The 13,422-nt window shown below is 42.3% G+C and overlaps 1 protein-coding gene across 1 annotated transcript; it reads right to left on the bottom strand.

The window, feature by feature from the left end:
• Positions 1-246: 246 nt before the first annotated feature.
• htr5ab (5-hydroxytryptamine (serotonin) receptor 5A-b) lies at positions 247-4,589 on the bottom strand. Its single transcript, XM_080489309.1, has 2 exons — positions 3,826-4,589; positions 247-1,094 (listed from the first exon to the last, which is right to left on the bottom strand). Exons 1-2 carry the CDS (start codon positions 4,519-4,521, stop codon positions 762-764), a joined length of 1,029 nt encoding a protein of 342 aa, XP_080345435.1. The 5' UTR covers positions 4,522-4,589; the 3' UTR covers positions 247-761.
• Positions 4,590-13,422: the final 8,833 nt, after the last annotated feature.

Genomic DNA, 13,422 nt, shown 5'->3' with positions numbered 1-13,422 from the left:
CTGCTTTCATAAATGCCATTATAGTGTGAAGACGTATGTGCAACATGTACCCGTGCACAGCATCAAAGGGCAGAATGCACATTTATGTACAAATGTGTTTGAATAAATTGCGTGTGATACCAGGGAGTTTTGCGCACCGGGCAAAAAGGTGGGGGTCTCGAAACACTTTACCGAGAGGGCTTTCAGGTCTCAGTCCATATTTTCTATAATCACATCATCTCTCCTTTTTTTTTTTTTTTTTTTTTATATACTTGAAATACTATCTGCGAGGAGGATTTTAATGTCTTTTTCAGCACAGAATCCACAGTTGGTTCTCGGTCTAATATTTATGAGGTTAATTTTGTTCAGTCCTAACAAGTTTTTCGAGTAAATAAAAATCTTTGCTTTTGTTTTGATTCCGAGCAGCTTCGCAACCTACGATGAAACAGCTTATAAAGGACTTCACAGGCTTTTCTCCTTAATACACCTGAAATGAAGACATTAGGACATCGATTTACCTGCTGTTTCAACTGTGCTTTGTGGAAACAGAATCACAGATGCCCATCCCCAGTCCAGCTGTGAAGTTACCTCAGCATGGCAATAAACAGAACACATCAGAACAAAACTGACACACAATACTTCCTTTTTCAGACACAGTTTGTTGGTATCATCCAGCTGGAGGATGATGGAGTGGGAGTCACAGGTCAGTCCTTTTCTGTCTGGAGGAGTAACACTGTGGAGTGCATGCTGGTGTAGTTGATCTGCCGAGCACGCCGAGTGGCTCAGCGCTGTCGGGAGAAGAGGTTCCTCAGGGCATTGTTGTAGTTCTTGTTGAAGGCAGTGTATATGAGTGGATTGAAGAAAGAGTTGGAGTAACCCAGCCACAGGAAGATGCTCTTCCAGATAGGAGGGATGTCGCAGGAGCACAGTGGGACGATGAGCTCGGTAATGAAAAAGGGAATCCAGCACAGTACAAACACGCCGATCAGGATGCCTACCATCAACGCCGCCTTCTTCTCCTTCTGCTCGCGCCACGTGTCTCCGTCCGTCTGGAAGGTGACAGTGGCGTGCCGCACCGTAAACACCATCTGGGGCTGCTGGGCTTCCTCTTTCACCTGAGAGGCAGCCGGTCAGAGGATAAATCGGTTATTCTGGATTGACTCATTAATCAATTGCGCTAACCTGGTTAGTTCTAGGACCCAAAAAAAGCAATATACTGAAGACTATAGCCCGAGAAGCAATTACTGAAGTGAACATTTTGTGGCTGCTCAACAAAAGATGGATTATAGGCTTCTGAAAAGAAGCGTAAATCAACAGGTGGATCAACACACCAAAGCTTATTCTTTCATTTCACACACACACACGCGCACGCACACACACACACACAAGTATATAGAACTGGAGAAGTGTCTTAATCTGCATTTTCCAGCAGCCCATTTTGTGCCATTTCACAAATGCACACACAGCTGGGAAAAGGAAATGTCAACATCTATCTTGTGACTTTCTCCTCTTATTTGTCCCATAGCACAGCTGAAGGATCATTTTTCCCCTCGTTTTTTGCTTATCCGGTGAAGTCACTCAGGCCACAGCTTTTGTGAGGACAAACCATCCTCCGAAATGTGTCCGAAGCAAAAGACACAGGTTACCACTCCAGACTGCTGTGTTTTAAGCAACGTTCAAACAAGAAGCTGTCCGCTCGGGAGGAGAATTCAGTTCAATCTGGACAGGCCTGCAGGGCCTAAGAGCCTATAAATGAGAAGGCGGATGAAGTGAACCATTTACAGCAGAAGCTAAAAGTTAAAAGCAGATTGCTGTTGGGAAAGAGTTGAAGAAACGCAGAGCGCTGTTACACACCTCAACATTATCTTCCTGGTGGGGCTGCATCTAAAGGGGGCACTTAACTGCAGGTCCCCCTTTACACAGCAGATCAATTACTTTCTGCCGTTTGTTTGAAATACGATCCTGAAGCAAAGTGCCTAAGGTTTCTGATCTGCCAGCTTTGTGAGTAAAGCTCAGCTTGGAGGTGTCTAAAACTGTTTGGTTCAAGAAAAAAAACATAAACAAGATAGTTCACTGCTGTTCCTGACAAAGAGATGATGAACACCACTCTCCTCTGGGAGGTAAAACGCTTCAGCCACAAGCTGATTTACTTTCATTTCAAAGATTTTGTGAAGTGGAAAACACTCAGCCTGCATCTGTCCGAATCATTTCAAGGTAAACCACCTAATATGAATTTCCCGCATTAAATCAGTGCAAACGCGAGGCGGAAGTTGTGTTTCACGGGAAGTTATGAGCTCTTAGTGCCATTCCCTGGTAGAACAGGGTCAGTCATATAATCACCATCAGAGACTTTCTTTCAAGCACAGGTTGACTGAAACATGTCAGAGCAAACTGAAAAGGTTGTACAAGGTTGAAAAACTTGTACGAGAAGGTTGCACTTATCATGGTGGCTCCATCAACCTGCTTCATGATTGCGCAGCAGGACTTTTTTTTTTTTTAAAGATTTATTCCTGTTTTTTAATGTCATGACTTTAGTTAGAATTGGACTAACTGCTTCTTAAACAGCCACAGCTTAAAGTTGCTTCCTGTTCTGTCGAACTACAGACAGACCTCAGCAGTGAATTTGATCAAAAGCAAAATATAAATATGAATCAAACCAGACAAAGAAATGTTCATCATTGGAGTTCGTGTGGCATGGCGATGCAGATAATTGGTGCAGCAAAGTTTGAATAACTCCTGGCTACATTTATTAAAAACATAGATTCAACAGTCTGTGAAAAGTACAAATAGCATCATGAAGTTTGCATTGTTGCAATGACTTTAACTTTTCTTTTGTCAAGCTATTTCTGCAGCTGTGCCACGGACATGTGTATACTACATATCGATGCTCTCTATTTATAGCACCTGCTGTATGTGTGGCCTAATGTCTTATGAATGAGCGCAGGAGTATTATTATTTTGAATGATGATGCCACTGCTCACATCATCGTAGCTCTGTGTAGACAGGTTTTGCGGAGCTCGATGCCGGTTAGATAATGAGGCACGTAAAGTACAACACTGCGCTGTGAATATGTCTGCAGAAAGCAGAAACACTAATAAAATATATTCAGGCTAATTGCTATATCTACAAGAATGATTGCTTGTGTAATGAAACTTGACATAAATGTCTATCAAAGCAATAATGCACCGCTCTAATTTGTGCAGGGATGGGTCCTTCTTGACCACGAGCTCCTAATTTTAGGCCGACTGATGACACACTTGCATAACAAAGGGGTATCCAGAGAACGTGTTGCGATAACACGCAACACCCTGTTGTGAGGTTGTTAGGCTCATTAAATGCGGAGTGATATTTATTTTTTATTTTTTGTAGGGTTTTTACAGGAACAAGCCCTGCTGCAAAAGCTCTAATAGTAGCATAGTTCCATTACTTGTGTGTTTTTAGGGGACTTATAAATGTACATTACAAAAGGAGCAGAGTGAAAAACTCGTCTTATTTAATGTTTCCCAATACTTACATCTGCATGTTTGAATATGTGTACATTGTTTGGATAAACACAAAGGCCATGAAGATACAGTTGCCTATAAAAAGACACTTCAAATGGTATTTATAGCCTGTTATTCGTCTGTCTTCATATATTTACAAGCTGTTGATGGGCGACATAATGGCTAATTTGTTCACATGCTCATACATTGGATAGTTATAGTTCCCTCATCATCAGCCATAACATACAATAACTGCAAATCAAACTACATTTGCATAAACCTGATGCAGGAGTACTCATCATTTGCAAGAATGAAGGGAAATGACGAGAAAATGGACATAAAAAAAAAGAAAGTAAATAATCACCTCAGCCATAGGTGTGATCGTGTTCGTCTTGCGGGAGCCAATCCGGAACTTTGCTGCCTTGTAGATCTTCCAATATACAAATAGAACCACACAGAGAGGGAGGTAAAACGCTCCAAAGGTGGAGAAGATGGTATAGGACGGCTCCTGGCTCACCTGGCACTTCATCCCCTCTGAGTACGTCTCTCCCCAGCCAAAGAGCGGCGACAGGGAGATGATGGAGGAGAGCAACCACGTGAGGGCAATCATCACGTTGGAGATCTTTTTACGAGTCTTGAGCGTGTACTCCAGGTGCCTGGTGATGGACCAGTAGCGGTCCAGTGCGATGGCGGTCACGTTCCAGATGCTGGCCGTGCAGCAGAGCACGTCGAACGAGATCCACACCTGGCACAGCACGCGGCCCAGTTTCCACAACCTGCCGTTCAGCTCGTGCACCAGGCTGAGCGGCATCACCAGAGCGGCCACCATCACATCGGAGATGGCCATGGACGCCACCAGGTTGTGGGGCACTCGGTGGAAAGTCCTCACCCTCAGGATGGTCACCAACACCAGCAGGTTCCACACAAACGTGGCCACGACCAGCATCGCCAGCAAAGTGAGAGTGAGAACGCTGAAGACAGAGAAGGGGCGGTAAATGTTTCCCCCGGAGTCGTAGCCGCTGAAGTTGGCCGTCAGGGTGCTGGTGTTGGGGTACGTCATGGTGTTCCACTCACGGCCCCACAGCCAGGGGCCAAACTGATTCAGAGGCCGTTTCCTCAAACAGCTGATACGCTCTGCGAAATGGAGTAAGAAGACGAGAACTCAAAATTATATGGTGCAGCGGAAACATGCACGCACACGCTCTGGTTTGGTGTGAGATGGATGGATGGATGGATGGATGGATGGATGGATGGATGGCTTGCTGGATGGCTGGCTGGATAGATGGTGTTTTATAGTCTGCAACCATTGTAAAAATATAGTCTGGCTTTGTACTAAATGTGTATTTTGATTTTCAAACCACCATTTTTGTCTTCATGGACATCAAGAGGGGAGTTTAGTCATTTGCTCACAATAGTAAAAAAAAAGAAAAACCTTGAGTTTCTTATCTCAGCTGTCAAGCAACCTGCCTACAACTTTCAAGTGCCATTTCATCTGCTGGTAAAAAGTACTCGGGGACATCTGTAGTTGAGTGAAAAAAACATAATTATTCAGTTTCATCATCCCACTTCTGTCTTTTGATTTGCATCAAAGTCAGGCCTCTGTTACAAATTGAACAGTTTTAAGTGGAAGTCTTTGTTGTAGACTCAATCGGGAATATATAATTTTTGCACCCGGTGGAGAGGTCCCTCTGTTAAGCATTGCAGAGTTATATGTTTTAAGTAGTTGCAGAAAGAGGGGGATCAGTTTTACTATGAATGAGAGCATCTGTTTCTCAAACACGCTCTATATTAACATCGGAACGTTTCCATTTCAAGCTCAGGGAAGAGGAGATTTGACGTGGCAGCTCCACCAATATATTCTCAGGAGAGGTTCGGCAAACTGCAAAGTCTACACTACACAATGTTCAACAGTGCAGAAACAATGAATCTTAAATCACCAACTGCTTGTACCGTCTGACAGCTGAATATTTGTAAAGCCTCGCATTGATCTGGGAAACTTGTAACTACAATACAAAGCTTAAAGAAGGACCCCAGGTCCATTACAAGTTCAAACATACAGGCGATTATTTCAGCCACTATATTAATTCTGAATGAAGATATAAGGGATTCACTTGTTGACCAGTACACGTTGGTATGATAGCAAAGACAAATCTGAATCAAAGTCGTCGCATTGTCCCTGCAGCGTCACTGGAGGCATTTCTGATTTTATGCACCGTGATATGGAAAACACACTCAGCTGAGCCTGATAACAATCTCATGAAATGTTAATTGTAATCATTAATCAAAACTTTATACATGCAACTTTGCTCCTCCTGTTTAGCATTTTCCACAGACCCACTGCTGCGTCTCATAATCCTCCCAGGTATTTCAGAAGTAAAGCTCACAGCTTCTGAGCTTGACCCTGCTTCTACACCTCACCAGAGCATTCAAACTCTTTTACCCACGATTTGAAATATTAAACATAACCATTCATTTTGCATGTCTGTTCTGGTGACATTGAGAGGATATGAATGACTTATTCAGGTTGTTTTTTTTTGCACGTCTTGAGGCAAAGTGTCTGTAATGACTGTATCTAATGCCTATAATGGAATTGATGCTAATTGCATTTGATTAAATTTGCAGGGTATAATTAATGGCATAGTCTTGTAGCAGTTTGACCGCGGACAACATCCCTCCACTGTGAAGAGCTAATCTGATGAATGAATCAAACCATTATTTAGATTTACAGATTCATGTTGACTTTTTTGCTGGAAAAACCACTTGAGTAAAAAAAAAAACAATAAGCAATACATTAAAGAGTCTTGTGCTTTTTTCACCTGCATTATTACACGAGGGGCTACGTCAGATTAATCAGCTGCTGTGAAATCACATTAAGGAGTGTTGACATGTGACAATGTCTTTCAGCATCACTATTTATGGCTCTCATCAAAGGTTTTACAACAGACTCTCCCTCTTCTCCCCGTTCCCACTAACAGTCCTAATAGTCATGAAATTTGACAACCATCGTGAAGGGGGGAGACAATCAAACATGCAGCATTCGGCAAAAGCAAGCCAACAGTTTCCCTGCGGATATCACAGGCCAGGTGTCTGGAAAGGCATGCAGCCGTCAGTCAGACACACGTGACGCAGCAGCACCAGCAAAGACATGCAAATGTATACATGCATATGGGAGAGGGGTGAAGAAGGAGATGCTGAGTGACAGAGCGACTCGGATCCTCAGCATTAACATTCGTTGACGTCAAGGGATAATGAGCGCATGCATTTTAGTTTAGACTTTTGAATATTTTCAGACACGGCGGTGTGGATGTCACTTCAGGTCAGTCAAATGTGAGCAAGCGGGTTTAAATTAGCTGTGAGAAATTAAAAAGAGACACAGTGAGATTACCATCTCGTTACTAATGAGAAGGGCTGAGCTCTTACTTTTCAGAACAAGTCACCGAGGTGAAAATATTAGTTTTTGCACTTTTCATTTTAATTTGGCAACGCACGCATCCATTCGTCTTTGTCTTTACCCCGTTTACCCTTCTGTTGCACCAACAATCTCCCCGTGCCCCTTCCTTCACTACAACACGAGTCTTTCCTTCTCATCCTGCCTGGCAACTCTCTCTCTCCAACATCCTTTGTTCAGTATATCTGCCCTCAGCACATGTGCAATCCGTCTTACCCTCTCTAGCATTATCTCTAAACTGCTCACCTTAGCATTCCAGGTGAAATCGTTCGCAATTAACCCACCCTTATCAGGCATCAATCCTTTGAATCTCAATTATTTCATGCCCATTTCAACCCTATGTTGACGTGTCACTTAAGTTTTCTTTCTTTCTGCTTCTCTTCTTGGATTGCTTCTGAATTCTACTGAGCTCATGATGTGAATTTCGCAAACAAGGTAAAGTCCTTCATGGTCGCTGTGAATAACTGCCTTCTACTTGGCTTTGTGTCTATCAGTGAAAATGTCCAACAAAGCAGCTGCAGTGAAGAAGAAAGTACCAGGACATCTCGGTTACATTCGTTGTGTCCTGTGACATGTCTCCACGTTGATTAAAACTGTGTGAGTGTGAATGACTTTCTCTTTGTGTGGAAAGCTCCTCGTTCTGGAACTGTTGCATGCTCGTTCGTTACACAACTCTCTGGGAGGAGAGTTCCTCTGAGGCTGAGGGAAGCTGCGTCCTCTGACATGGAACATAATCAAAACCATAAGGCGCAGCACAGTGAGACAATACAATAGGGGGCAATTCAGTTGAGTACCCAGCAGCTTCAGGATAGAATGTTTGTTTTGGTGGGGAACGTTTAAAAAACATTTGCAATGCATTGAAACATCTTTTCTTGCACGCTGCGTGCGATTTAGGAAAAACAAAGGAGAATTAAGAAAAGTGTCACCCTAATGCATTCCCTTGGAGATCACTTGTCCCTTGAGGCTACTCGATCTGCACCTGCTTCTGTTTACTGATGATAATCTACCATGACACTTGTTACACATCATCTCGCAAAAACACACTTTTGGAAAACATCCGTCTTTGCGCACGCAAGATAAAAACCAAAACAAAGAAAACTCGCTGGGTAACGATGAAACCAACAACAACAACAACAACAACAACAACAACAACAACAACAACTCACCCCATTACCAGTTTAGCATCAAGATAGTCCTGTGAGGAGATGAGTGCTCGGTCTCAGCCTCTCCATCGAAATGCACTTTGCTGGTTGCGGCCGCTCGCTCGCGCTTGTCTCAAGTGTGGACCGCAGCGCAGCGCAGCGCGCGAGCCGCCTCGCTCTGAGGACACGGGGGCGCTGGAATGAACCACGCGGCGCTCCGGAGGGGGAAACCGGGTCCGAGCAAGTGATGAACGCAGCGTGTTCTGGGGCGTGTGGGACTTGTGTGCACGTTGCTGGGGTTTTGTTTGGCTTTTACGTGAGCTGCAGCTTTATTTTTAGACGCGCGCAGTGCGGAAGGACACCGCGTCTCCGTCTCGTCATGATGTTTCGTGCCGCTTAGAGAACAACAAAACAAACAAACCAGAAAAAAACAACACTCCCTCTGTCTAATTCGTACGCAGTGATCAGAGCTTACTCGAGGAGCTCATGCTGCTTTGAGATGGATCATATTTACATGCTTTCTCTCCTCAGGCTTTCTCTCCTGTTATTAATCCGCATTGTTCATGAAGTAGTTCACGTTTCGTTGTACACGCAGGGGCGCGCCCAGAGAATCCTTAGGTGGGAAGAGTTAAACTTGTGGGGGACCCAAAAGTGATAAAAATGATAATGAATACTGCCAATGATTACTCTCATCAGCATAAATAACAATAACAGTAAAGAAAAACTTTTTTATTGTTCATTTAGGTTAGGACAGTGATTCTCAACCATTGGGCCTTGGGCCCTGAAAAATGTTCAGTTCTGCTCCTGTGGGCTGCTCGGGCCACCGCTTGAGGCGCTGATGTGTCATCCAGTTGTTTCAATAAGCAGCAGCAGAAGAAGCCAGATGTAACCTTTTGACTGAAGGGATGTAGTCACACCACAGTGCATCGTATAATTTATTTTACAAGGTTTTAGCTTGTTAAACTAAGTGACTTTGATTCAGTTATTGAAGACAAATCAAACCAAAACTCCGATCAGTGAAAGTGTTTAATATTTAAATGGGCTCCGGGCCACTTTGTAAAGACAACATTGGGCCCCGAGGTCACAAAGGTTGAAAACCTCTGGATTAAAGATCCTATATTATACGGTTTTTCAACAATTTCACATAGTTGTCTGAGGTCCAACCACATTGTAACCAAAATGTATTGCCCCAAATCCAGCCTTGGGTCATGAAGGGAAAATCGCTCAGTCGCCTGTAGGAGCACGTTCATTAAAAAGGTGGAGCAAGCAAGTGAGGGATGACACTTTCTTCACTTCCGGGGCCCCATACATAGGCTATAGGGACACATATTACTCTTAGTAAACCATTAGAAAGACAATTTTGTATAATATAGGACCTTTCATGTGCTCATAGAATCAGCCGCCCTAAAAACATAATAAAAAATAACTTTGATGACAAGACACGTAGTGACAACCGTTCACTTCTTGATGTGTTTCCCATTCGTAGTACTTGTATTTACATCATCAAGTTGTAATTATTTGAAGTTAATCAGATTCCCACAGCATCTCAGTATTTGATACGAGAAGCAACATTTTTCAATTGAAACTGATTTTGATGGATGAATGAATCAGTAAATAGACTCACAAATATTTGCACAACATGAAAAACTGAAACTTTCTATCCACAAGGAAAAATAGTGCTGTTGTATCTGTTTCATGCATCTCATTCTTCTTCGTAGCCAGGAGTTTGTTGTGCGATGCCTCTGGTGCATTTGGTATGCCAGTATGTCTAAATGCATTCATTCTGTTAACCCAATGTTTATCTTATCATTAATAAAAAATAAATAAATTGAAAATAGAAAATAACATGTAATTAACAATTGTGTAATTTATTATCACTATTATTATAAAAAACAAATCTGTTGGCCTCCACCTAGTTAGATGCTTTTGTCTCATGTCTTCAGTATATATGTAGTCTGCAACCATTGGTATGATGATTATTTCTTCTCAATAATTAAAAGAAGAAACTTTTTTGTTATTTTGAAAATGTATTCAGGTCGAAATCTTAGCTAGATTTTGCAAAAGGACAATTTGCGTTCACTTCACTCTGTCAACATGAATATTAGGTCAGAATTTCTCCTTGCTTACATTATTCTCTTTCACATTTGACTGTTGGGAACAGTTAGTAAGTTATTAAACAAAATCAACTTTCATATAGTGTTAGAATTGTTTCTCTTTTGTTTTGCTTTTCACCAGAGAAAAATAAACATAGATTTCTCACATATCCCACCTTCATTTCTCACTGGCTTAGAGAGACATCAAGATGAGTTTGAGTCATATGTCCTTTGTGTAATACAATGATGGCTGGGTTCTTCATAGAATGATTGATAACATTTAAAACCAATTCAAATCCGGAGGCACATAGGGTGGCCAAGCTTACAGGAGGTTGGGCCCCTCCACCCACCATGCACCATGAAGATTTGGTCCCTGCACCACCTATAAAACCCCTGCTGTATTTTCTTCATCTCCTGGCACTTACCTGCTAGAACAGAACAGCAGACTTGTAGCTTTACTAGGAGAGTGATGGATAGAGGAGGCTGCTGCAAAAAAGATCTGATTTCTGTCAGTCTTCATATTGTCTGGTCGTTACTGTGAAGGTAACTTGACATCCACCCGTCCAATACTATAGGAGGACAACAGTGGAGAGTAGTGTGCTGACTATAAACAGGCTGTTTAGCACCATACACACACTGTGAGTGTCCCTATAGTCACTCATAATGAATGCATGTCATAAGAGTTGTGGATTCAGCACCACGGACAGCACCATGGGCTCTTTCATTAACTTCGTATAAAATCAGCTATTTTCTTTTAGTTCAGCCTTCATGAAGTCACATGTTAAAACATTACCTGCTCCCGGCTTTTCCACAGCAACTGCAGAGGAAATGTAAAACACACACTATTACACTGTCCACCTCAGCAACACAGAGGACTCAATGAGTCTATCTAATTGTTGCTTGCGCTCACACTTACGTCCTCCTAATCCGTGGGATTTGCTTGAAACAGCTGTTCAAAGAGAGCGAGCACGGTCTGGTAACTAACCATGAAATATGCAGCTGCACGCATGTGAAGATACACTTGGCATTTATCACGTCACCCCCACCCCCCACCCCCCTCGCTCAAGGAAAACATTTGAGTAGCTTTCGCACCCTTTTGCCTGACAACTCCTTCACTCTTCCTCTTCCTCCCCCCTTAACTCTTTTACAGGTGATGCTGAGGCACAAAATTAAATCAGCTTAGCAGTTGCTTCTGCAGTCACTGCTGAATTGCCTGCTTTGGAAATTGATGTCTTGGTAATTATAAGGCTACGAAGCGGTTAATGCAAGCAATTTAAAGTGACACCGCAAAGTGCTCCTTATTAAAACAGATGACAAACCTGCGCCTCCAACTGTTCCGTTGTTCAGTTGTTCAGTTTCAGGTCGATGGAAGGTACAATGCAGCAACCTCACGTAAGAACACCGGAAGGCCACGTGTCAGGGAGTGTTAAGCCCCCCGTTTCTTAAAAATGTTAACTCTAATTAAGCAGTTACTTGTGCCTGTGTCACTGGGAAAATCAAACTGTGTCTCAGTTTGAACTGCTCTGACTCACCTTGCTCATACTTCACTTCAAATGTCACACTTCCCCTGCTACACACTTCTTTCTCTCTGTTCCCCCATCTGAGGCAGCGGGTCCCTTTTTCTTATGCAAATCTCATGTTTGACCTTGTGCCGCCCGACTTGTGTCGTCCTCATAAATAGGCAGTCATTAATTATTCCGACTGTGAGCAGAATGTGACACTGTCAGCAACTCTAGCTTTACATTATGGCCATCCAGGAAATGGACCATTGAGAAAACATGATGTGTGACTGGTTCAGGTGCTTTACTGGTAAACCTGTCACATCAATTCTGCAGCGCGTGCAAGAGTGTCTGACTTGCAGTGATTCTGCATTGAGTGATTGGATGATAAACACAGATAAAATGTAGGATTTCATATTGAGGAGTTGCCTTCTGCTTACTACACGATCCTGGAGGACCATGTGACTCCCATATGTAGAAGTATGGATGGCAAGCCTGAACTGGCCAGCTGAAACCCTTCAATGATTTATTGAGTCCTTTTACAAATGTCACTTTTTTGTGTCATGTAGACATATATAACAGAATTGTAGCTCCACATCACCCCAATAACTGTAGCCTTGAGCTCTTTATTGACTTCTTCATATTTTTACACACTTTCCTCTAATTTAAAATGCAGCAGATAGGCACAGAAGTACAATGCATTTGAGTGTACCCCCTGGGTACAATCCAAACAACTGAGGTGACAATAAAGGATGTGGCTGAAAATAAAAGGCTAAAAGTTTTCTGCCTCATTTCCCAAATCCTCCTTTATCATGCATACAAGGTTGAAGCTGTCAGGCTCCACTGTCAGCCGTCCCTGAAAGTTAATGATAACTGTCTGCAGTGGGCCACCCACTCCTAATTACAGCATCAGTGTGTGTCAGTTTGCTGGCAAAGCGCGAGTAGGTTCAGACAGGCAAGGTGTTGGGCTACGATGTGCTGAGGCAAACTGTACCGACCTCAGCACTTGAAGGGACAGAAATGATTCAAATAAATTGAGGAGATGGAGGAGTGGAGGGCCTCTTTTCACTGACTTTTGGCAGAAATACACAGGGTGCACACACAGTCCTGCTCATGCATGAATATTCCAACTCCCACTGTATCCCACATAAAATGTATCTTCAAGATGGGTCTGTGTGACAGTGACAGTTACAGGATGCATCCAGGAACATATGTATTATATACTGTGTGCAGCAGGTAGGAACACATTATTATTATTATTATTATTATTATTATTGTTATTATTATTATTATTATTATTATTATTATTATTATTATTATTATTATTATTATTATTATTATTATTATTATTATTATTATTATTATTATTATTATTATTATTATTATTATTCAGATGCATTTTATCTTAGGAAGTTGTCACCGATATATGCTGTACCGGCTTTTTTTCTTTGCACATCTCACACAAACCGTAGAATTGTTTGTTTCGGAGAAACTCTGCAAAAATGTGATTATAACGTAGAAGGCAGTTTTGATTAAACTAATTATTTTAAAAACTGACACATGATCTATCAGCTCATCCATCCATCTATCCATCCATCCATCCATCTTCTACAGCCACATTATCCAAGTTCGGGTCATGGTGGCTGGAGCTCATCTGAGCTGACATTGGGTGAAGGGCATGGTACAAACACACAGACTCACAACTACAGGCATTATAGGGTTGAGAATAACCGAACACAACATAACAAGCATAAGGTTTGGACTAAACGAGGAAGCCAC

Source organism: Lipophrys pholis (genome assembly GCF_963383615.2).
Source record: "Lipophrys pholis genome assembly, chromosome: 20".
NCBI lineage: Eukaryota > Metazoa > Chordata > Actinopteri > Blenniiformes > Blenniidae > Lipophrys > Lipophrys pholis.
Note: the sequence above shows the minus strand (reverse complement) of the source record. Positions and strands in the feature narration are given on the sequence as shown.